The sequence below is a fragment of the Vigna angularis genome, chromosome 1 (assembly GCF_016808095.1).
Source record: "Vigna angularis cultivar LongXiaoDou No.4 chromosome 1, ASM1680809v1, whole genome shotgun sequence".
Classification (NCBI taxonomy): Eukaryota; Viridiplantae; Streptophyta; class Magnoliopsida; order Fabales; family Fabaceae; genus Vigna; species Vigna angularis.
Window position 1 is genome coordinate 59,282,396 of NC_068970.1, and position 27,207 is coordinate 59,309,602.

General features: G+C 32.0%; 1 protein-coding gene and 1 long non-coding RNA gene across 2 annotated transcripts; both read left to right on the top strand.

Annotated features, from left to right (window-relative positions):
• The first annotated feature begins 11,284 nt into the window (after positions 1–11,284).
• LOC128195518 (uncharacterized) lies at positions 11,285–14,708 on the top strand. The gene is made up of 3 exons (XR_008247140.1): positions 11,285–11,392; positions 11,557–11,620; positions 14,635–14,708. It is a non-coding gene; the product is annotated as an uncharacterized LOC128195518 (long non-coding RNA).
• Positions 14,709–18,745: 4,037 nt separating this feature from the next.
• Positions 18,746–22,311, top strand: LOC108339337 (zinc finger CCCH domain-containing protein 38). The gene is made up of 4 exons (XM_017576480.2): positions 18,746–18,993; positions 19,915–20,849; positions 20,936–21,903; positions 22,087–22,311. Exons 1-4 carry the CDS (start codon positions 18,797–18,799, stop codon positions 22,114–22,116), a joined length of 2,130 nt encoding a protein of 709 aa, XP_017431969.2. The 5' UTR covers positions 18,746–18,796; the 3' UTR covers positions 22,117–22,311.
• The last annotated feature ends 4,896 nt before the right edge of the window (positions 22,312–27,207 follow it).

Sequence of the window (27,207 nt, forward strand, 5' to 3'; positions counted from 1 at the left end):
GTTGACCGACAGTGTCGAGCACCCTTGAGAATACAGATCATTCATCTGTGTCGACCGACAGTGTCGAGCACCCTTGAGAATACAGATCATTCATCTGTGTCGACCGACAGTGTCGAGCACCCTTGAGAATACATATCATTCATCTGTGTCGACCGACAGTGTCGAGCACCCTTCTTAATATAGGTCATCCATCTGTGTCGACCGACAGTGTCGAGTACCCTTTAGAATACAGATCATTCATCTGTGTCGACCGACAGTGTCGAGCACCCTTCTTAATATAGGTCATCCATCTGTGTCGACCGACAGTGTCGAGTACTCTTGAGAATACAGATCATTCATCTGTGTCGACCGACAGTGTCGAGTACCCTTGTTAATACAGATCATTCAATTGTGCAGACCGACTGTGTCGAGCAACCTTCGTAATACAGGTTGTCCATCTGTGTCGAGCACCCTTCTTGATGTAGGTCGTCCATCCGGGTCGACCGACCTTGTCGAGCCACCTTGTAAAATAGGTCGTCCATTTATCTTGAAGCCGGTATTACTTTATTTTGGAATGGGGCAAGTTCTTCGGTCTCATTCCTCACATTCGTTCTCGTTATAAAGAGGTCGTGATTTTATGTACTTGGACAGAACGACAAAAATGAAAATAAAAGTGAAAGATTATAAATGATGAACATTATATGAGGTGAACTACGGTTGTGAATTTTGGACGAGCGTTCCAGGGAGGAACGACTCATGGTTGAATATGGAATTTTGTAAAGTATGACTGTGGGCATGCTAGTGCTGGCTTGGTCCATCCTGATATTCCGTGATACTCATCTTCATGTAGAGGAGAGTAGTTCATGTGTGGGAATGGCAGGAGGTCCTTAGTCCATAAGTTAACATGGGCGACGTAAGAAACGGACTAACCTCGAGTGGCAGCTGTCGAGTATAATACAGTTACTACATCACTCGGGTGCAAGGACGCCTGTAGCTACACAGATTCATACAGTCCGGACGGTCCGTCTAGAAATAGTTGTTGGATACTTATTTATGTTGAATTATTCTGGTATGTTTGACTTAATTGAATTGATGTGTTAATGTATGAATTAAATTACATAAGCTTACCCTGTGTTCTTTTCTTTGCGTTATCGATTGTCTTTGTACGTCCGTCTTGTCTATGCGATGATCATCCGTGTGGATGGGAGCAGATGGAAGTGAGCTGCTGGAAGATGCGCTGGAAGAAGAAGTTTTAGAAGATGCGAGCCTCGTAGATGTGGAGGTCAAGGTCGAGCCCTAGCGCGCTCGTTTGTTTAGTTTTGTTTTTATGAATAGTGGACGATCGGTTATTTGGTTTTGTAAAACCGTTCGTCCTCGACTCTTCTAATGTTTTTTTTTCTGTCGTTCCGTATCTTGGCTCTGTATATTAAAGTCGTTCGACCTTTGAACCCTGTTTAGTGTAAGACTACATGGTTAACTGTTAATTGTAATTAATTCTGAATTATAGTTATTACTGTATTTTGGGATGTTACAGTTTCTATGTCTTTAACATAATGTCTTTAACATAGAATAGGTGTTGCAAATTTCATATTAAACATAAACAAGATCAATTTATAATATGATGATACTCATAAAAAATTACTTTTGTTAAAATTTGAGTCTATATGTCACTCGTTATCATATTCTTTCAATTATTATGTTTAATGTCCTCCACACCAAAGAGTGTATTGGAGATAACACATAAATTAGATAACACATGATCTTCTAATAATTTTAACTATGATTTTAATGTTAATAGTGGATGGAAGTTGGAGAATTTATCTTCTAATAATTTTAACTATATGATTTTTAATGTTAATAGTGGATGGAAGTTGGAGAATTTGTGAGAATTAAATTAGGTAAATTTATAACTTTTTAATAAAACAAGTTATTTAATGTTAATAAATAATAAAATATAAAATTAAATATAATAAAGAATAAAAAAAGTTATGAAGGTATATATTTTTATTTTCTCTTCCTTTACCTCTTATTTTACGTGTTCACTCTTTCACATATTATTTTTTGTTTGTGAAGAAAAGAAAAAGAAAATTAAATATAAATTTGTTATTTATACTCTCATTTCTCATATGTTATGTTCTTTTACATTCATGAATAAAAAAAACATTTTTTTCTTACTCTAATTGATACTAAAACATTATATAAAATTTGAGCGTATTATTTTTACATTTTCAATATGTCATTGCAAATGATGCAGCAGTACAAAAAAGAGATAAACAGTACAAAAAGAGATATTATGATTAGATAGTGTAGAAATGAATGATGTGGTATTGAAAGTTGTTTTATTAGTGACATTTTCAAACTCAGATGGTGAATATGTGTATGGATTAATATCCTTAAGGTTGGTGGATACATTATGCTTTCATGGATGCATTTTCATTCCACATAGCGATGCATTAACACTTCTTTTCATTAAAAAAAAAAATACAACATGATAACTTTAGACAACTAACCTAACCAAAGCCCAAAACTAGAAATACGAAAACAATGACACTAAATAAATTACCCTTGTATATGCAAGAATAAAAACCATATTCTTGATTTTAATTATAACACATAATTTCTTCTTTGGATACTAATGTTTCACCTCCAAGAGTTCTTTTGACGAAGAGAGAATTTAACGATGTGTTTAATAAACACGATTATGCATTATGCATGAAAGGAAAATCCACTTAATGACTTTTATTTAATATAATGGAAGGCATGGTGAACTTACATCAACAAGAGGTATTGGTTTAAGAGTTATCTATTCTTTCTATTTTTTAATAGTATTTATTTAAATAAGCATTCTCTATTAAAAATTAATGAAGATGTTACATTAAATTGTGTTTCAAAAAGTAATTTACAAAAGTTTAATATTTTCAAAAGAAAAATATCCTTCTGAAAAAGGATATTTTTGAAAATAAAATAAAATACTAAAGGTGGTAAGACTAAGTAACTAAATATAACATCTCAAAAATATAGTTATAAATTATATTCAAGAGTATTTACATTTATAATAAAATAGAACAATTTACAAGGAGAATAAAGTTAACTTACAGTTATCTTAAAATAACCATAAATTAAAACTTTACATAAAACGATACAAGTACACATCAAAAGAAACTACCAATCGGTCATACCAGAAGTGTTTCGACCGAACAGTCCTACACTAATACAAAAGGACTATAAGACCGAATGGTCTTGCTCTTAAAGTACTTTCTTTTTTCAGCACCTGCTCTAGAATCTTTTGCATACTTTGCTCACATCAAAAAGGTGATCATTGCAAGGACAAGGATGACCGAACGGGCAACATGACAAGACAGGAAAATAAGGGTAAGCTAGTGTAATTTAATTAACTATGAAAATAGATAACTCACATAAATCTGATATAAACAATAAGTCCTTTCACTTAACAATCAATCATACATTTCTAAGCATAACCATACAACCATGTATGCAATGACTGTTCAATTAACTCTGACTATCCGGACTGTATGAATTATGTAGCTACAACATTCTTGCACTCGTGGAAGGGTAATCTGGAAAATAATCAGAATTACCATAGCTGGAAACCCAAGCCGCCACACGAGGTTAGCCCTTCATCCCTCATTGTAGCTGGAAACCCAAGTCTACAAATGATTTTAGTCTGATAGTTGGAACCCCAAGCTATATGCAATCAGGCCTCCTGCTATTCTCACCACATGCGCCACCATTCTCTACTTGAGACTCGGTGACCATTAGAATGTCAGGATGAACGACAACTTAGTCTGACCATATTCATACTTTACAATTCCATAACAAATCTAGAGATATTCCTCCCTCGAATACTCGTTCATATCCATACTATTTCACTTATATCACATTTCAGATATCATCATACTTCATCATCAATACATTAGAATTATGATCATTCCTTGTTCTTCACATCTTTTAATAAATATCACATGTCTCAGTAAAACAATACCCCACCTTTGATTAAGACCGAACATGAAGGATCAATCTTAACCTGTGAACAATACCGAGCGGGAGAGTACTCCTAATATGAGAACATGACCGAACAGTCATGTAGAGAATAAGACTCAAGCAGGAGCCTAATACTCGGACTTATATGAATCAATAATGATTCAAGACGAATAATATTGCCTTAGACCGAACACTATTAACTTAGTACAAATATGATATTGAGCACTAGTATAAGAACGAGCGCTCATAAGAGACCATACAACTCAATAATACTGATCGCTAACACCAACATAAATATTAGTACAAAACCGAACATTATATTGAACGAGCGTTGGTCCAAAACCAAGCACTTATCAAGAACGAGTGCTAGTACAAGACTGAGCACTACCAAGACAGTACATAACCGAGCGCTGTCACTAGCATAATGGCAAGTACAAGATCGAGCGTTATCACTAGCCTAACGGCTAGTACAAGACCGAGCGTTATCACTAGCATAATGGCTAGTACAAGACCGAGCGCTATCACTAGCCTAACGACTAGTACAAGACCAAGCACTCTTCATAGTTCCGAGTGTCAGTATAAACCGAGCACTCTTTAAGAAACCGAGTATCAGTCTAAGACCGAACACTTTTTAAGAAACCGGGCAGTCATGAACTAAAGAGTCTCTAAAGAGACTGACTTAGTTATGACCGAGAGTAAAACAAGGTCGAACGGTCAACGCTAACCATTTCAGCATTCTGCATAATTCTTCAAAACTTATGCAGTATTACGAAAAATGACCATTTCTAAACACTTTGGCTAACTTCAAATCCTCACAACTTGAATCGTATATTGTAACACCCCAAATAATTTAAAGGGTATTACTGGTAGTACAGACTAAATTAATTTGATATCTGATATAAACAATCAACTTTATTTCAATTCTTCCAAAGTACAATTCCAAACTTACAAACTTTAAACAATATAGTCTTCACCACTTAACATAAATTCGAAATTAAACTTATAAGTCTTACACAACATATTTTTCCAATGCAAATTTATTCTTTTTACAAAAATCCCTGAAAGTTTTTCCCCGCATCTCTCTCATCATCTCTAAACTTTTTCAACCGCATCTGCAACATTATCTGCTCACATATAACATGAGTTATATGATCATATCACAAACAAATAAGGGTAAGTCAACCATATCATACAATCATTAAACTTACTTATAATATAAATGTTTCAATCATGTATTTCTGCAATTTATAAATACCATTATCCCGATGAAATTAATTCATTTTCTTAACTTCTTCAAAATCATCTTTCTCATTTTCATAAACCTTACAAGTATACCATGCTTACTCACGAAGCCTTATGGTCAGACCGCTCTCTGCCTGCTTCCTTAAGCCTTACCTGTATACTATGTCTTACTTTCTGAAGCCTTATGGTCAGACCTCTCTCTGCCTGCTTCTATAAAACTTACGAATCATATGTTTATGTCAAAGCCTTATGGTCAGACCACTTTCTGCCTGCTTTCATAAAACTTATGAATCATATGTTTATGTCAAAGCCTTATGGTTAGACCACTTTCTGCCTGCTTTCATAAATCTCGGGTGTTACTTTGCTCATATCAAGCTCTCATGGTATAAACCGAACATACTACTCCCAGTAGTAAACATCATTTCATAAGTAATGATTTCTTATATCCACTCCAACATTTCATAAAATCAACAATTCATACCCTCTTATCCACCTAACTCAATCATGTTCATTCTTTAATCATAAATTGACAATAACCCATTTTGGTGTCAATAAATTAAACATATTGCCAAATATCATACTTCATATTATAAACTCATTTTTCCACTAACGAGTATAACTCAACAGATTTTCACCAATCAAAGGTCATAGATCAGCCAAAATACATCAACATATCTTAGGAACTACATATTAAAGTTTGGGCTCAATGTAACGGTAAATGAAATATATATGAAGTTTTTACCATGATAACTCAAGAACAAAAATATAGTGTTCATCATACTTTTCAAATTTTCGAAATTTATTTCTCAACACATAGACTTCTAATTAAAAATCCGAACGGTCAAATTATAGTAATATATCTTAGGAATAATATATCAAATTTTCAGGTTAATCTAACGGTCAAATAGAACATAATCTATATTTTACCGAGAGGACTCAGTAACACAATATTAGGGGTAATTAATTTACTCAAACATGCAGAACTTATTTCTCCAAGTATAAACTTTTAATTAATGATCCGAACGGTCAAAGTGAAGAAATATGTCTTAGGATTCATATATTAAAATTTTAGCTAAATCCAACGGTAAAAAAATTAAAAGGAATGTTTTACCACAGTAACTCGAAAATAAGAAAAATATAATCATGAAAACTAAATTTACACAAGTGAATAGATAACTACCATTACCAAAATTTTAACATGTTCATAACTCATATTCATGATCATAACATGTATAAATATCATATGTAAGAAAGGATTAGCTCTCCTACCATCAAAATAATCTTAATATAAAAATTCAGGGGAAACAAGAAGTTGAATCTGGCAGAGCCGTTTAGACAACTCCTCATCCTTCCAGAAGATGCAATAAAAAAATAGATAAAACAATAAAATTTCTGGGGAAACAAGAAGTTGAATCTGGCAGAGCCGGTTAGACAACTCCTCATCCTTCCAAAAATACAATATAAATAAGAAATAAAAGGTTTGGGGAAACAAGAAGTTGAATCTGGCAGAGCCGGTTAGACAACTTCTCATCCTTCCAAAATACAATATAAAGAGATAAGAAACAATAAAAGCTCTGGGGAAACAAGAAGTTGAATCTGGCAGAGCTGGTTAGACAACTTCTCATCCTTCCAAAATTGCGAAAGAAATAACTAAATGTTCTAAGTAACAATAACGTACAATTAGCATAACAGAATCAACATCACATTTTACAACCATCAAACTTGGGTCTCATCACAGAAGCATGTTCTCATTCAAAATTCAAGATCATCCAGAAACAAAATACTCCATATTCAAGATTTAGGATTAGACAAAAGCAAAGTATTATATACTCAAGATTCAAGAGTAGCTTCCCTTACCTCTATTACAGACTTAATCTCCTCGTTCCCCCGAAAACTTCCAGAATGACCCCTTTGCAACTAGAAATTCTTCCAACTCTCTTCTCTCAAAATTTTTCTAAGTTTTTGGTGTAAATTTTCAGCCTTCCCCCCTTGGCTATTTATAGCAAAAAAATTTACTATTCATTTTTACTATTCTTTTTTACTATTCATTTTTCTATTCATTTTACTATTACAAAAATAATTTTTTATTCACAATTTGATAAATTATGATCTCTTATGACTCAAGACAACGTGGAATACTTATCCCTTCCACAAATTAATTTTTTTTTTTTACTATTCACTTTTTACTATTTTTTTTTATAATCTAGTATCTGAATTACAAATATTTTCAAGGGTCTTACATATATCACTACACACCTAATTGAATTTACTTAAACTTCAATAACACTAATCTAAAGAGTTCATGACAGACTTCTCCTAAAAATACACAGAAATAAGAACCCAAGAACCCAAAATCAGATTTCTCACTTCCCATACCCTACCGAAGAACGTCAAGACTCTAACCAGTCTAGCTAAACATGCTCAGACACAATTCATTACCAAATTTTATTTTTAGCTTCAACTTCTCAATTCCTCTCATTCACTTTCTCCAACCAATCACAAATCGAACACCATTTCAGCATAAATCAAACAGTTCACAGGATCTCAATCATACATACAAATCAACAATCCAATCATTCAATCATACATGCATACATTTAAACAACCAATTCCAATACATAAAACGTTAATTAAATTACTAACTCCCCTTACCTCTTAACCGGACCGAACCATGATTATTCTTTTCCAGACTTTGCTTCCTTCCCAGGATAAATACCAAGAACACCTATATTTCACCGATTAATGAAGAAATACCAACCCAAATTACTAGAAAAATGATCAGAACTAAGAAGAAGAGGCTGATGAACACATGCAATCAGGAACTTGGTTTGCATGTGCCAAGCAATAGAATTTCCAAGAAGAGGATGAACTTACTTGACTCTAAGCTTGATTTTGATCGGTGGAAAAGAAGCCCTCGACCCCCAAAATTGCTTAACTGTGGCTGGTTGAAGAAAAGAATGAAAGGGGATGAAAATTTTCTAGAGAGAAGGAGGAGAAAAGGTAGAAGCTTGAGTTTTAAAGAGATGTAGATTTATGAGAAAATGAGATGGGCTATGGTTTGGGAAATTCTATAAAATGCTCAAACTCTTTTAGTTGAGACATTTGTCCCTCTCTTCCAGGTGTCATTTTCAGGGTTTTACACTAAACAATAAAATTAACTATATTTTTAATAAACTAGAAAATATTGAATTACTTAATATTATATATAAATTGTATTGTTTAAGAGTTCAGTTTAAAAAAAGGGAACTTATACCAGTTAATTAATAACTAAATCTTTTCAAGAATATCAGTGTAAGTCAGTCTTACAATACTCATTTCTTTGAGTGATTCTCCCTGCACCTCACCAGTCTCACCCTACAGCTCCATATTTTTTCTATTATTCCAATTGTGCCTTTGTCAGAAGCATATAACTACATAAAATCTTTTCACTGTTGTTTGTATGTGTTGTTTGTAAGTGGTATTTGTATGTGTTGTTTATATGTGCTATTTATATGTGCTGAGATGCATTTATGGGTTAGATGCATTTCTGGATTGAATAGGACAAAGGTGCAGAGGTTGTCGCACTTGGAAGTGCGATTGAACGTCCACCGTAACCGCAATTGGAAATACGGTTCACATCGCGCCACAATTGAAAACGCGGTTCATACCGTGCGGTAGCCGCACTTCGAAGTGTAACTCATTTAGGCCAAAAATTGAATTGCGGTGAAGGAATGTTTTCTTACTCTTTCTTTTCTGTTTTGATTTACTAGTTTTTTAATTTGATTTATTTTTTTCATTAGTTTATTTAAATATTTAATATTTTACCGGTAATACTTTTTAATTTTTACTTTTTTTATATTTGATATTTATTTAAATATTATTTTTACTATAATTAATTTTTTTAATTTTCAAATTTAAATTTGTTTGTTAATTTTTTAATCTATAATTCTTTATTAATATTTTATTTTTCAATATAAATTATTATTTAAATATTTTTTGTATTTTTTAGTTTTTGATTAGTTTATTAATTTAAATTTAATTTATTGTCTTTTTGTGATTTTTAATTAAATCATTATTACATTTTTTTCAGATTTTATTAAATGAATGACATAACTATCAATTGGGAGCTGCAAGAGGAAAGAAGTGAGGTATAGGAAGAATTACTCCATTTCTTTTCGGTTTTAAGTATTGTTCTATGTTTTTGTCTTTAACATAAGTTATATATTTTTAGACTTTATACAAATCATATAAAATATTATTTCTATATGTTACGTGCATAATATAATTTTTACATGTTATTTATTAAAAAATTTCATCAGAAATAATTTATCATAAGTGAATAGATCTAGTTATTGGAAGTTTGTTTTATTTAAAAGTTTACTCTTAAACCTTTGAAAAATAGTTTAGATTTATTTCAAACCTTATCAAATAAATCAAATTAAATAACTTTATAATATTTTCTATAAACAAATAATTAAAATTAACATATAATTCTAATAAATTTTATTTAATTTTGTTTTTCCTTTATGTTTTTATTTTTTTCCCTAATTTTCTTTCTTCAAAACTTGCGCCTAGCTCCAAGAACAAAAACATATTTAGTTTAATGATAAATTATTTTTATAAAATATAAAATATATTTAACATTTTACCTTTAAATTATATTTGTCTCACGACATTTCATTTTCTTTTATATCATAAATTATAAAGACAAATTAAATATATAATTTATTTTTACTACAAAACTAATTTAGTGAAAGACTCGAACGAATTTAGTCAAAGAGAGACAATAATAGAAAGGTTTAATTATTTAAGTTTCTATTTTGACGTGTTCTTTTTTTTTTGTTTCTTTAAAAAGAATTGATAAAAATGAATTAAACATTGGGAATGAATTTTAGAAAATGAGGATTGAATTTGATCGAATTAGGAATTGAATTTATTTGAATAGGATTTGGAAAAAAGGTAGTGAGCAATTAGGGATTGTCAACCACCACCTCGTGTTGTTCATCTCCATCGTGCCATTACTTCTTCTCCATCTTCATCAACATGCAGAGGAAAGAAAGAAGAAAACCCATAAACAGATTCACTTGAAACTCAATTCGTCCAAGTCGCAACAGTTGTGCAAGCATCAACCACAACCACGAGTCCACCATGGAACCCTAATTTAGAACCAGGTTTGTTCCTCCTCGTTCATCTCCATGGCAACGTGTAGAAAAATCAAGCCAACAGTCTTCGCAAGCCCTAATCATGACACTCAAAGAAGTCAAATTGCGAATATTTTTGCATCGCAACCCAAATTTTTCAGAAACCCAATTAAATCCTAAAGTCACTATCTATTCACAACACTAAGATCGCACTACAAGAGTCACCACAAGAAACCTTTTGTCCTTCATTCTCCACCGCGACACCAACCAAATTGCAGCCATGAGAACCTGTAGAGAATCTGCAGAGAACCCAATCACAAACCCAGAAAACAGAAAAAGTAGTTAACATCAGTTCATCTTCCTCTCACAAGACTAACAAATTCAATCCCAATACATGAGCAAGATGAACATGGGCCATCTTCAAATCTTTTTTACTTCAAGAACAACGAACACCTTCGAAGAAGAGGAAAAACAAAGTTTTTCTATTTTATTAGGGATTGAAGCAATTAGGGATTCATAAACGAATTATTTGAAAATAATTAAAATCCACGTAATGACCTATGTCAGCCACCACGTCATTTAAAAACTAAAACGATCATGTCATATCAACCTAATTATAACCCACTTTAACGGTAGGATGTAATTGTTGCAATTTACACAAAATAAAAACTCATTCTACACCAAAAAAAAGAAAAAAACCAATTTAAAATTCTCATTCCAAATAGAAACTCAATTTGAGATTCTCATCACAAATAAGAACTTATTTAACTTAATAAAAATTATCTTAGACTAGGTAATATAATATAATATATTTTTCTAATATATATATATATATATATATATATATATATATATATATATATATATATATATATATATATATATATATATATATATTCAGCCTATCTTGTAACCCTAAGTCATTAGCAAAATATATTTTTCTTCGGCCGAACTGGAGCACTCAAAGTGTTGAATGCTTTAAGACTTTTGAGCTCGCCATTGTTATTTGTGCTAGCCGTGTTGTTCAGACCACCAATTATCCCTAATTGGTATGACGATGAAAAACCTTAATTCTTTCTAGATCTAATTTCCTTTTGATTTTAGTATTTCATTTTCCATTTTGGCCCTTTTTTTCCCCTTTCATTTCTTTAGTCCATTTTGGTAAATTAAGAACTAATTTTTCAATTTTTATTTCTTTTTCCCAATTGTCTAGCTTTCACTTTAATAAATTGCTGAGATCTACTGTTTTGAGTCCTTCTAGTCGATTCTTCTTTCAGGTACTTATATCTTTTTGTCTTTTTAATTTTCTTTTAATTTTAATTTTATTTATTTGTCTATTAACTGGTACATCTCAAAATTAAAATTATAATAATGTGTTTTTTAGTCAACAGGATTATTATGTTTTAATTCTTACCATTTCAATAGTTAATTAAGCAATTGGAAATTTTAGGGCTATGTGCTTTATTTTTGTAGTCATAATATTTTAATTGTTAGCATTTATTTTTTATTAAATAAATCATCACCTTTATGAAAATGATAACTTCTTGGTTTTAAAAATCATAGATGTTAATTTTTTTTGCAAGTGTGTTATAAGTAGTAAATGAAAGTTTAAAGTATCCTTTTTTCTAAAGGATTTGTGCTTGTCTAATTATGTGAATTTACCAATAACAACTTTGATACAAGTCATTGTTAAAAGTATTATGAATTAAAACATATTGCAAACATCAAAATTCAACTAATTGTAAAGTAATTTAATAAAAACTTATGATTGGATTTCATGAATCAAACTATGCAAATAATCTATACAAATTATCTATATTTCATTCAAACATTCATATAAAAAACTTATCAGTCTTAATTTCTTAGGAACAAGTTCTAAATCAAAATGCTAAATTACTAATTTCTTAGTTCATCTCTAACCTTAAATTTGCATTAAGTTCAAATATCTATAATGACTAAGAAAAATTAGAAACATTTTTATAAGCAATTTCCTTAGTTGTTTCATCTATGTACATGTTCCAAATCACTTCCTAGTAACTAAAAACATTTAGATGCGTGAAATTTTCAAACATACACATTTAATTCAAGATAAAACATATGAACGAACAAAAAGTCTACTGTATAGGAATTTTACACTAATTTGAGCACATTGCATCCAATCCTAATGAAAATGGAATTTAATTATTCCTACTCATCTAGAACATATAAGTTTGATGGAAATTGATGAAGAATGACGTCTTGATGCTTTGGAATAGCCTCTAACTAATTCCTCGAGTTTCTTCGTGTTTTCACAACGAGTATTACATTTCTTTCTTTCTCTCTCGCCTAAATAACCACTTACAAACATAAACCTCTCGCTGGACGAGCAGACATGAATTCGTTGGGTGAAAAAATTGTTTCGCTGTTAACCGATCATTCTCGTTGAGCGAAACAATATATTTGCCAAACAAGTATTTTTCTTTTTGGATGAGTGAACAAGTTGTAGTTGAGCGAGAAGATCCTAACGACAAACTCTTATCTTAATAAAATCTTCATTTTATTGCACAATAATCTAAGGAAAAAAAAAACTAACCTAAAACAAGAACAAAACAATAAAATATTACATCTTCTCATAAGAGAACACATAAATCATAAATAAATATAATTAAGGTAATAACAAAATCGTTGAGAAAAGATAACAGAAAATATTTTAGAATAATAATTTTTATAAAAATGTAACTCTTCTCTTTTAAAACTTTTAGTAAAAATATTTAATTACAACATACTTAAAAAAAAGAGTTTGTTTTAATAAAAAAATATTTTATTTTAAATTACCTTAATATTTTTTTCTTCTTATTTTTACTAAATTTTCTTGTATGTTTGATGTTATTATAAGGTTTTTATTATTAATGTCTCATAAGTAACACCAATAAATAATTGATTTGTATGATATTAATAAATTCTTCCTTTCTATTAGAAATAATTTTATTAGGTAGTTTACTAATTTTACATACTAAAATCTTAGTAATAATTTTGACCTTGAAATTTATCAAACCAATTGGTTTAAAATTCTTCATTTTAGCACCATCCTACCCCTTGAAATAAGAACCAATATATTTGAATTGTAATTAAAATTCATCAAATGTCTTTAACCATGTCATAACTTCAAAAAATAGTCATTGCATCTATGTATGTTGAAACGACTATATCTTTTAAATATAAGATAGAATCATCATGTTTGAAAATAAGTGTCTCTTTTAAGGTAGAATCATCATGTTTGAAAATAAGTTTTTGATTGATTCATTTTACTTAAATTAATTGTAAAAATGTTATCACACATATGAACCTTAATAACTCCACTATTCAAAGCGTACAACCATTACTTTTGAAAGTGACTAACATCTCTTCATTGGTTGAACAATATTAAGAAAATTTTTGATCTGATTCTGAAATCAACAAAAACACACTAGTGCAAAAATGGATTTCGAACTCACCTAATATGTTTCATTTTCAAGAAGTCCATTTTTTATTGACTAAGAAGCATATTCTTTTACTTATGATTAAACTTTTAGAAAAGTTACTTCCATGTTACAACATTGGGTCACTATAGAACATTTGTATCTCTTCTATATTTGCGAAAACTCATACTTTCTCTTATCCATTACAACTAAATAGGTCATTATTGGTCTCCTCTTCATGTAAAGCCCTTTTTAATTGTCATTGTTGGTCATCGCAAAGCATCTTGTTCTTGTCTTCTCTCCTTGTGAAACATCATGTTTTCATCTCTCCATCTTCATTCTTGGCCGCCACAAACCATTTCTCAGTGGTTCGTTTTTCTCTTTTTTGCATTTCTTTTGATTTGTTTAATGTTTGTTCACAACATGTAATGACACATGGTCTTCGTCGCAAGTTCATCAAGGTTGTACCTTACTCCATTGCTCACGTCTTCTCCTTCCATTGTTCAGGCATTGCTCACGCCTTCTCCTTCCTTTATGCTTTCCACCTTGTACATATTTCGCCTCCCATTTCTGCATTCCATTGTTCGAAGCACACTCCCATTTTTGCATTTAAATAATTTCAAATTTTTTATTTTATGTCACATATAGACTTTGATTGCTTTTAGAAACGAAGCCTAAAATCCCCCTTTTTTATGTCGCCTTGATATGGTTCAATTGGAGAACTGTAGTTAAACTTTGAAAATAACCAATAATTTCTTTTCTGTACTAGTGACATCATGAATAAATATATGTCTTTTTTCAATGTAAACAAAAAATGTACCTTTCCTCTCAACATGAACACTTTCTCCATGTAGGATTGACATTGGTTTGCCCACCCATATTCAAAGAGATGAAGATAATTAAAGGTGTCATATGGCTTATGTGATCACGGTCAACATTAAATACATTTTTTGAAATTGAAATTCCATGCTTGAGTAGTCATAAACAATAGTTCTTCAATTTGAAATGTAAAGTTGACTTGATGTACATTTCTCCATCTATCTCTTTTTTTTTCATGTTATAATGAATATGAGACATCTTCTTCCCTAACAATTTTTGACAAGTGATTTGTTATTTTTCATGTAGTAGAAGGATAAATCACCTCTTGAAGATTATTCATTAGAACTCTATCCTTCTTATTCTTGTCCTTTTGATGAAATGTTTTATAGTTCAACTTCTTTTTATTTTTCATTGTTTTTTCTTTTGTTAAGTTTGAAAAGACTTTGACTTCAATTTTTTTAGTAAACTAATCAACATATTTTCTACAATATTGTGGATTATGACGACCTCATCATATAACTTTATTTAGTTCACCAAGGAGACAATTCTAAAGTGTATTTCTTAATATACTTATTTTTCTTTGTTTTAAGCATTTCAAAGTTTTTTTTAGAGTCAAAAGCTTAATGAATTTTACTCTTTCATATTTCACTCATCCAATATTTGTTTGAATATTTTGATATGTACGATGTTTCTAAACAGTTCATCTCCCAAAACTACAAATATAAGATAATTTTTCCCTTCTTCATTTTCTTCTTTTGATGTAGCCTAATTTGAGTTGAGATAGTATTAACTCTCAGTAGACAACTTGTTTATCTTGATTTGTATACATCAAAAGACTTTAAACGTTGTACCATTTTGACAATCTATAAGTAATAATTTCCTCAAAAAAAAAAACCTAAGGAATAACAAAACTATTACTCTCTGAATCCATTATATCTCATCAGTGCATAACTAACTACACGTATATTTTTTCAGGCTTATAATCAATAAAAAAATGTTCTAAATATCATTATTAAAGAAAGGTAACTTAAACCATAACAACATAAAACAAAACTATAACATAAAAAAGGAGTGGTGAACAAAAAGAGATCAATTTTGTGTTCGCACTGGTTTAAGGCCGAGGCTATTGATTTCTACACCCTCCACAATTACTAATTGAACTAGGGAAAGGCTCAAACACCCTTTACCACCCCATCATGCACCACTATTGTTATTACCACAATAGTTGTTATTGTGTTATGTCGCTGCTATAGAAAAAAACATGAGTGGGACAACCTTGCAGGGAAAGAATAGAGAAAATGCAAAAAAGAAATAAAAAATCATTCCGAAAAGTTATTTTCAAAACTTATTTAATGTATTTTCAAAATACATTTCATGTAGAGGTTTACAGAAAAATCCTTCCAAAATGCACTATATACGTTTCGAAACATTTATTTTGGAAATCTCATTCTGAAAAACATATTATGGAACACATTTCATATGTTCCGAAAATTTTCTTCTAAAAATCACATTCCAGAAATCTTGTTCCAAAATTTTATTTCGAAAATTTTCTTTCGAAAATCTTATTCCGAAAATTCCAAAATATCATTTCGAAGTCCCTTTTCCTAAGGAAAAAAAATAGTTATTTTGAAAATTTGAGGGGTGCTCAAAAGAATTATAAGGGTGTGAAGGAAGTAAAAGCCTAAGGTTAAATCCTTACACTTTTTTATCAGCACCATCATACCATACGTGTTAGTAAAAGATTATCCAATATATTTAGATTACAAATCTATTAAAAGAGTCCAAGTAAATTCATAACTCAACATTATCACTGATACAATCAAACTAACTAAAGTAAGTAAACATAATTAGTAGGAAAAGAGTTATAAGTTAACTCTGTAAGAGAACATGAAAGAAGAGATAATGTTTTTTTTTTCATATATATTTTCCATCTTGTCTATTTTTATATAATATAAAATCTTGAACTTATACTTCAACGCTACAAAATTGAATCCCAATATCTAACCAAAAATAGCTTTTGCTCGACAGTATATTTTGGACAATATAAGAATCCTAACCAAGACTTGAACGTGACTGTCTTTGTTTGAAAGGACTGAATTCAGGAGTCCATAGAAAAAGTAGAAGAATGTCAGGTATAAGACTCCAAGAAACAGCGTAGAGAACTCTTTTAAAATCATCCATTGATGCGAAGGAGAATTCAAAACAACACGTACCAAGAGACCCTAAAGACCATTCAAGAATAAGGTTCCAAATATCTACAACTCTTTATCAGCAGCTTTTAAGGGCAGAACCTTCTTTAGACAAAATTATTATCCTTCAAGTCTTGCGAGATACTCCTCCTCAGTGATTTTGGTAGCAACATCACCCTTCATGCATGTGCCAGGGAATTCTGAGGTATTGTCAAGTGAGAATTACTGTTTCCTCAACAGAAGAAACAGATTAATTTCTCCAAAACCCGAGCATTGTGATCTTCAACATCATTATTAACTTGATGGCTGCCAAGAAACTTCCAAGAAGGAATCAAAAAGACTCCTCTTTGATGATTAGTACACACCAAAAATCCAAGAATCAAAAGAAACTTTTCTTGCTCATCTTTGTGAACAACTATTTTAACATGCATTTCTTTATTGTGCTTGAATCTGAATGATCTTTGGATATTCTTAGAATTAAAAAACGTATGCATGTAAATTCTATTCAACCTATCGGGCACCTTATATATGTCCATTACTATAAACTTTAAGCATAAAGATAGTTTTAAGCTAATAGTAATGTTAATGCATTACAATACTGTAAGATATTCTACCTTCTACCTACCTAGCAATGTCATACCTCTTGCTCTATGGTTTCGCCATCATCTTTAATCATGATATTGCTTCTGTTGTTTCCTGCATTCTTCATACCAAAATGTTAAATTTAGGTTTGTTTGTCATGGTATTTAATGTTTGCTGTAAAAGTTCGAAGTATACCTTCTACCCTCAAGTGCACTCAATGTAGCAGTCTATATATGTTTCCTATTCTTCCGCAAGAAAACAACATCGAAGAAGTTTAATTCAATAAAGATAAACTTCTTTAAGTTCATCCACTATATGATTGATGTAACCTTCAGTGATAAAGATAAATTTCTTTAAGTTCATCTCTCAGTTCTTGCAGATGATACAAAAGTTATAGCAGACCGTATGTTCGAGAAGCATAAGGAATGAAAGATACTATCCTCTACATATCTAAGAATCTTGAGCTGCAATTTGAACACCCTGTGATATGAGCTAAACATTAGAGAAATTCTTTTAGTTGTTTGCTTTTATATTGTCTTCTTTTCTCCTTCTTGTTTTGGCTAGTATGAGGGAAGCCTAATCCTCCTTCCTGTTGTATGTTCTTATTCTCTTTGACTAATTTTTTTTCGTTTTAAAATGGTCACTTATATCTGTATCTTGTATGGTTGATTTGAAGTGCGAATTTTGATAAGGCTGAATCCTGGAAACTTTTGATGGAGCTGTTTGCATTAATGATTATTCGCTATTAAAAATGTACACACTTTCATTCGTTTGATATTTATGCTGTTCCTATTTCTAGCATGCCATGTTCCTTTAGTGAAGGATATTAGAAGAATGAGGATAGATTTCATGTTCCTGTTTTATTGTATTTTACCTTTGTCGATGATATTGTTGTTTTATCTGAATCAGAGCATTATGCATCCTTCAAAGTGAAGCTTTAAGGCTTTGGAGATTGAGATGAGCGGAACCGGCAGAAACACCTCTTCAAAGTTGGATTCAGGAGATGGACCTGAATTTGCATCTTATGGTATGGCAGCAAAATCTTTTTTAAATTCTGAACTTAGTAGTTAATATATGCAACCTAATTGTTTGTCTGTCACTGTCTACAAATTGTTCAACTCTTTAAATGGCTTAACTGACTTTAAGTACTTGTATGAAAACTTTTTGTCTCTGAAATTTTGTCATGTCAATTTGATCTCTGCAATACAAGATACGAAAGATTTTGAATTGTTTTTCAAAAAAGGCTAAAATCTAATGAAAAAGAACAGTTTTCCTTTTCATAAATTTGATAATAAGCATCTATATCATTCCAGTGTTTTTACTTACGAACACACCATAATTGTAGTCTGGGTCATCTACAGGTACTACTAGTAGCAACAATTCAAACTCTTCCTATTTGGAAAGAAACGATAACTTAAATCCAAGAATGGGATTTTCAAACGAGGAATCTTTTTCTGGAGGAAGGTGTTCAAATAAGGATGGCATTGTTGTGAGTAAAGATGACAGAGTTTCAGATGCGCAAAACACTGATGGAAGTAACAAAATGGAATTGTCACCTGTAAATGAAGATTTAAAAAATAAGTACAGTCAATCCCCAAAAACTGGTTGCAGTAGGTCAGACAGGTTTGTTTCTCCACTTAACATCTGCACTAATCCTATATCTGAAAATTAATGGACACTTGATGAGCCTAAGTGATGTGTTTTATGAGAACAAAAATTCTATGAAGATACCATAACAGGCATATTATTTTGTGCTAATGCTCATGAGAATGCTTTGTCACCTCTGGGAACTGAGTAGTATGTTTAAACACGTTTGAAGCATATTTTAGTTATATGATTCCATTGAGAATGATAATTAAGGTGAAAAGAAACTTCGTGAACTGGATGCTGACCAAACAGGTAAGCAATACCTTATATTTTGCTTACTTGACAAAACGCGGACACTTTTGTTCTGATTTTGAGAATTTGTGACTTGTTTCACGTATGTTATTCTGTATGGCTTATGATTTCTTTTCCCTTTCATTTAAGTTTCCATGCATGATATAGTCAGAAGATGGGGATCTTGCATGAATTATTACGATTGAAATATTAAGTCTTCTATTTCTTTAGCTGTATAAATGATCACACGATAAATATGAAATGTTGGAATGGTTTTTTATCTTTCTATTTATACAACATTCAAAAAACATATGCTAAAAACTTAGATTATGCAGAAAAGTTTTGAAGCCGAAGTTCTTAGGTCCTTTAGATAAACTTACGTGTCAAAACAATTTTCAAACATATCTTATTAAGATGAATGAATGTCATGTTCCATCCTGTGGTTTCAGATTGTGTTTGTCCAATGTCTGTGGGTCTATACTCAACTTTGTAAATTTCCAGGTGTTCTTGATACTTTTAGACTGCTTTATATTTTATATCATTAACAACAAGGTAGATATAAAACTCAAACTACTCCCTTCTCAAGAGAATTTTCTTCTTTGACATGGCATGCATACATTCTGTATAAAACTGGTTTTCTTACTTGTCTGACTTTCTTTGGAGTAGAAGTAGTAGCCCAAGCCCAAATAGTAGCCCAAGCCGGAGCAGGAGCAGGAGCCCTCGTAATTTTAGGTGGGATTCAAGAACCAGTGATAGATGTGGAATGAGAGCAGCATGTAGATATTTTCCTTATGGGAAATGCAGAAGAGGAAGTAAATGTCTCTTCCTTCACGGTGACAATAAAAAAATTGATGACAGCAGGGTAAGTTCACGCAGGCAAGATGGATCTCTCTTATATTCTAGTCCAAGTGGAAGATCTAAAGGAACTTGTATAAACTATGCAAATGGAAGGTGTAGAATGGGAGAATCATGCAAGTATATGCATCATGAAAATTCTAGCAAGTTCAATAAAACTTCTATGGATGAATCGACTGGGGAAATGGAAATTGATAGAAGGTGCAGAGGGAGTTCTTTCGAAGAAGGTGGTAGAAACCAGAGAAGTGACATTCCTTGCAAATTTTATCCATTTGGGAATTGTCGATATGGTAAAGATTGTAGATTTTCTCATGATAGGCAAGCAAGTGGGAGCCCAAGTAGAGGCTTCAAGGATGACTTGTTAAGGAGCAGCGATGGAGATCAGGCTTTGGATAGGCCAGAATCAAGTGAAGTTAGTCTCCATGGAAAGCTAATGGATGATGGAGAGGATTTAGATGGTAGTGTGGCTGGTGCAGATAACAAAAAAGGAATTATGGTTGACCCAGAACCTGGATTTAATACTTTGCCCGTTGGTGATGAACGGGGCCATAGCTTAGACAAGAACACAGTGCATGGTGAATCAACATTTTCAAGTGAAGTGAAGGAGGCCAAAAGTGATAGTTCCAACGTTCACACTTGTCAGTCAGTAGGAAATGAAAAAATGTCTCATAATTGGAATTATGGTGTGACATCTCCCATCCCTATTAAAGAAGAGCATGAGCAGAGTAAGCAACAAGTTACTCCAGGTAATCATTTTTTTTTTTGGAATATGATGGGTAAATCAAATTTGTTGATTCATACATAATCCTATTTTTTTGTACCATTATGCCAGAACAAGTAATTCATCAGAATGTAAATGTTTCGCATTCTTCAAGCTGTGAGGAAGTTGGACAAAGTCAATTAGCACCTTCCACTGTTCCTCCAAGTGTGAGAACTATTGAAAGTGTGCAGAACCAGGAAGTGTTTGCTGAGAAAAAACAGACAAGTGGGGCAAATATGGATGCAAATATACCACAAGTTGGTTCAGGTAATGCTCCAATTGAAAACGTGACAAGGGAAGAGCGACTAGCTCAACTTACTAATCTTTCAGTCTCTCTGTTACAAATCCTGGGAGCCATTCTGCATCTCCCACAAATTTTTGCTCCTTCTGTTTCTTTAGATGCAAAGAGCACTCCCTTCCAAAGCAAAACTGAAGAGTCAGGTAACCCTGTTTCCATAACATCCACCAAACCAGGTCCTGCTGTTAGACTCCTAAAGCCGCGAGATCCAAGACGTAAGTTTAGAGAGTCGATGATTGTTAATGAAAAAAAGGTGGTCCCCACCATTTCTCCAAGTCAAAATATCACAGAAGATACAGCAGAAATTCCATCATTGTTATCTGATTCACAACAACACTTTGATGAGTCTAAAAAGTCTGCCTTTTCAGAAGAACAGCTTGTCAAGAGTGAACATTCAATTGAGTTGCAGAAAGGTAAAAATGTTGAGGATAGTAACGAGAAAAACAAAATGGTAGCTGAAGGAAAGCCAAATTCTTCTACATGTGAACCTGAGGACGCCAAGACAGTGAAGGATGTGAAAGGAATTGATGCATTTAAATTTGAATTGGTTGAGTTCGTTAAGGAGCTTTTAGATCCAACATGGAAATGTGGAAAAATAAAAAAAGAAGATTATAAAGCAATTGTGAAGAAAGTTGCTGACAAAGTTACTGATACAGTGCAGCCGCCATATATTCCTCAGACAAAAGAGCAAATTGACCGTTATTTATCAATATCAAAAACAAAGATTGACAAACTTGTACAGGTCAGTGTCATTCTCAAGATTTTCATCATATAAATGAATATCTTGGCTTCCATTTAACTAGGATTTTGTAGATGAATGTGAATAAAAATGCATGCAACTGCAGAAGATGTTTCATTTTATAAGTTACGATTGAGACGTATTTATTTTCCAACTTACTTATAATTATTCTTCATTTGGCTGCAGGCATATGTGGAAAAGTTTCAGAAGGCTTAGTGCAAGTACATTATTTGTTCCTTGCATATTATGTTTCCATTCAGATCAGATGATAGTATAATGGAGAAACTTGGCAACTCATGTATGTACATTTAAACAAAGTGGTTTCTTGTTTTGTTGTATTTCTCAGGGTAAAGCTTTGGGTGGCCAGTGTTATTAGATATTAGTTATAACCCATAGCTGTAACTGTAACGTGTGATCTATCTTTACAAGTATTATTTTCATTTACCTGTTTGATGCATACAAGGGAAGAGACAACTTTAACTTGAGTTTGTTTTGTACTGAAACCTAATTTCCAACATGGTAAACAACACTTAAGTTTGTAGTCTCTCGAATCCTATGTTACCTTTTGTTTTCAGGGTTGTGCTCTGTAGGAAAAAACATTAAAAGTATCAGTAATCATTTCCAATGGTGAAAGCCTTTACAATTGCAATGACGCAACCTTAATTTTTTTAACGTATGAAAGGGTACAGAGGGGTCTCAAAATGTCGATCGAGTTCAGTATTTTAATATGGTAGTTTGCTTAGCTTCACTTTACATAACTTATACTTAATGATGATTTAATTTGTATAATTACTTAAATTTTTAAAATCTAACAACATCAACCACATCATAACATGCTGTTGTGTATATTTCTTCTAAACAATTTGTTCAATCTTGTTTTCTTTTGAGTCCATTCAAAAATAATTCACTCATTTATATTTCTTTTCGTGTAAAGTCATCTTTATTTTTAATAGATTTAAACTTAAAAACTATACATTGTAAATTATGAATACTATTTATTTTAAAAAATAAAATTATAAAAATTATTATTTATACTCAATTATTTCGATCAAAATGATTGTCATCCCTACAAATGCAACGGATTGGATTAATACACATAAAAATAAATAGACTGAAAATTCTATCCGATTAAAGGATGTGTTAATGATTTGGTCTATTATTTTCTTCTACTTTTTTAAATTCTTTTAATTTTATATTATATTATATATATATATATATATAAAGCATAGAGTAAGTATTTTTGTGAGTTTTAAATGATTAATTGATATCTTTAATTGAATAAATTAAAATAAATATTAGTTTTATTTATTAAATTATTTTATTATAATTAATAATTAAAATTTAATTTACAAATATTAATAATTTAAGTTACAATATTATTGTATATTTATTTTTTTCAAAAAAATATAATATAATATATAAAATAATATTTTATATTATTATTTATTTTAATTTTTATTTAAAACAATTTCAAATCTTCAATCCAGCGAATCAAAAACTTACAAGCTAGCGAACAACAGCCCCTTTTTTACCACCTCTAACAACCACAAGTATAGAGAAAAGAAAAGAAAAACAAGAGAGACATGCCCCTTTTTATGTTATTAATAACCTTTATTTAAATATAAATAAATTAATTAATTAATTAATTTTAATCTTCTAATATTTGTATAGGTTTCTCACGATTTTTTATTTCTTTTAAATAATGTTTATTATGATTTGGTAAGTTAATAAATAAAATTATATATATATATATATTTAAAATATTACAAAAATTATTATATTATTGTTAAAATTTGATTGATAAGAAAAGAAATTATTGATAAAATAATATTTATTGAGAATTTTATCGATAAAATAATATTGTTAATGAAATAAAATTTACAAACAAATTTTATGAATGAACTTTAACATTTTAATTACATATTTTTATCTGTAACATCCTTCAGTAATACATAATTTTTAATACCAATAACTATTTTTATTGATAAAATGGGTTAAATTTTCCGCATTAACTTTGACTATAGGTTAATTAAAATTTGTTAATAATAAACTTTTTTAAAAAAATTTGTTGATAATTGAATTTTTTGAAAATACATCAATAACGGTATATTTTTTTTAATTTGTTGATATTTTTATTAGTAAATAAACACCAATTTTCTTGTCAAATTTAAAGAGATATATGTTATAAATTAAATGAAGATAGGTGAAGAGGAAGAAGAAAAAGAAAAAGGGGAGATGGTAACATTGATAAGAAGAATGATGATAGTGTGACAATGACAACAATGATAGTAACAGCAAAGGAGGAAGAGTACGAGGAGGAAGACAAGAAAGAAAAAGAAAAGGAGATAGTGGCACCCGTGGTGGTGATGACAATGATGATGGCAATAACGGAGGAGGATGAGGAGAAAAAAAAAAGGAGACGGTAACATCCATGGTAACGATGATAATTATTATGGCAATGATTGAGGAGGAAGAGTAAGAAGATATATATAATAGTACAAATTTTTAATCGTCTATGTTTTCGAACCAAGTATAATAATTATTATCTCTATAATCATTGATAATGACCAATTTTACTTCATTATCCAACATCAAATTGATGGAATTTGTCAACTCTTCCTTTACTTTTAGTCTTGTTTAATTCAATTTCTTGTTATTTGTAAGTGATTACATTATAAGTTGTAATTAGCCCTTTTGATGGCTAATCCCCATTCAAAGAAGCTGGGAGAAGCTACCCACCAAAGAACATTGCCAAAACCCAAGAAATGAGAGAAGAGTAGCTGAAAAGATGAAGAACCCAGGCTGCTGCAGAGAGTCACGCCGGGCGCCTACTGACCTAGGCGGCGCCGGGCGTGACAATGCTGACCGAGAGCGCGCCTGGCGCCTGTCTGTCGGGCCGCCGGGCGCCACTTTTGCTGATGTGGCAGAAACAGCTTATTTAGTTCTGGAACGCGAAGGGGTTGATATCTTTGGCATCCCAGACACAAATTCTCTCAGTTGGAGCATCCAGAGGCGAGCTAGGAGCTGTGGGAACAGCCCTTCTTCATCCTTGGGTCCTTCTCCTTCTTCCATTTCCACCATTGTTGTAAGCTCAAGCTCTCCATTCATGGAGAGCTAGTTTCATTCTTGTTGGGGATTGATGTAACCACGGATCTCTTATGTAAATTACAGTGTTTTGAATGATTATATGCCTCTTTGATTACTTGTTAGTGTTTAATTCCTTTGCTTAAAGCTTGTATGATTGATTCAACCATATCTTGATTTTAGGGTTTGCTTGATATTGGGAAATATTGGGTGAATCTAGAACTGGATTAATCACCTAAAGGAAATAGTATCTAGGGATAGAACTAGGACCTTTGGTTGTCTTGAATCTCAATACTTAAAGCGGATGAACTTGTTAGGTGTTCCAAGGGATTGGAGTTTAAGAAGTAAGTCTAGGCTCTTTCTACCAAGGGATTGGGTTTGAGTAAATTAGTAGATTGACATTAGCATTTTAATTAAGAGGAAGTGTTTTTCTATGCATAAGAGTGAAGTAGGTGAAATCATATCCCCAACAATATCATTCATATCATTTCTAATCCTTCCATTTCCAAGTGTTTGCATTATCAAAGATCACTTTTACAATTTATGTTTTATCTTTAACTCAATTGCATGAAAACCACAAAAACATGGAATCATTCTTTAGTCTAAATTAGTTAGATATTATACGATTGTCTAGGACACGAGTCTCTTGGGAAACGATATCCGGTCTTACCGGTTTTATTACTTGAACGATTTGGTACACTTGCCAAAGTCTCAACAAGTTTTTGGCGCCGCTGCCGGGGACCCCGTGTTAAACTAGACTTTTGTGTGATTTTTAACCGTTTTAGACTTTATCTTTTTGTGTATAATTTTCTATTTTGTTGTAATTATTATCTTTATTTTTGGGCTAACTCGTGGCGCAGGAGTTTGGTTGTTTTCTAGTGTATGCAGGGAAACATCCGTACAAGGAGGACTGTGTCATCTGAACCACTCCTTGTAGATCCTGAGATTGAGAAAGCAGCTAGAAGGAACAATAGTGACACTAGGAAACGGAAAGCTCTAGCAGCACAAGCTGCTCTTGAATATTCATCTTCTTTCAACAATCAAGACATAGAGTCTTTTGATTCTTCTTCTGTGAACGGGATGGCTGGCGCAGGACCACCTCCAAGGAGAACCATAGGGGACTCAATAACCTACACAAGCCCGAGGAATTTCTCAAGCATTGTGAGGCCCACTATGAGTGACAAGCTGGCAGAAATGAAGCCTGCTCTACTACAGCTCATCAGTTCAAACCAATTTTCTGGCCTAGACAATGAAGACCCCCATGCTCATTTGGTCACTTTCTATGAGCTATGTGGTACTATGGGTGTACAAGGGGAGGACGAAGAAGCATTATACATGAGACTCTTCCCATTCTCTCTTAATGGCAAAGCAAAGGCGTGGCTCCAGTCACAGCCTAATCAAAGTCTTACAAGCTGGGAGGATGTGGAATATAAATTTCTAGCACGCTTCTTTCCACCATCAAAGAGCACAGAGGTGAAGGCTGCCATTGCTACCTTCGTACAAGGAGTAGAGGAACCACTTTGTGAAGCATGGGAAAGATTTAAATCTTTATTGAGAAAGTGTCCCAGCCATGGATTCAGTCTAGAAATGCAAGTGCAAACTTTCTGTAATGGTTTGCAACCTCATACAAAGATGATATTAGACGCATCCTTTGGTGGTTCAGTACTTTTTAAGACTGCTGATGAAGCCATTGCTGTGATAGAAAATATGGCTTCCACTGATTTGAGGAGCCAACATGGGAGAATTCCAGCACAGAGGAGAGGAGTGTATGAACTGAGTGCCCAGGATGCTTTACTTGCACAAAATAAGATTCTGGCCCAACAGATGGAACTCCTAACTCGACATATGGCCAAACTACCTCAGCAGTTGCAAGCAATGCAAGCTCAACCTCAACCACATCATCAAGTAATGAGATGTGATTTCTGTGGAGATAACCACCCCAACGGCCATTGTCAAAGTCCTAGTACGTCCTAACCTGAAGAAGTCAATTATATGGGAAATCAAGGACGGCAACACTTCTTCAACAATCATTTCCCTAATCCTTCTAATCACGGGTGGAGACAAAATCAAGAAGCTTCTAGCAGTAAAAATCCGTATCAACCTGCCCAGCATTATCAACCTCAAAATGATCGGACTTCAAAGCTAGAAGATACCTTGCAAATGTTCATACAGCAGTCCATCCAAAACCAGAAAAACACTGATGCATCTATAAAGAATCTGGAA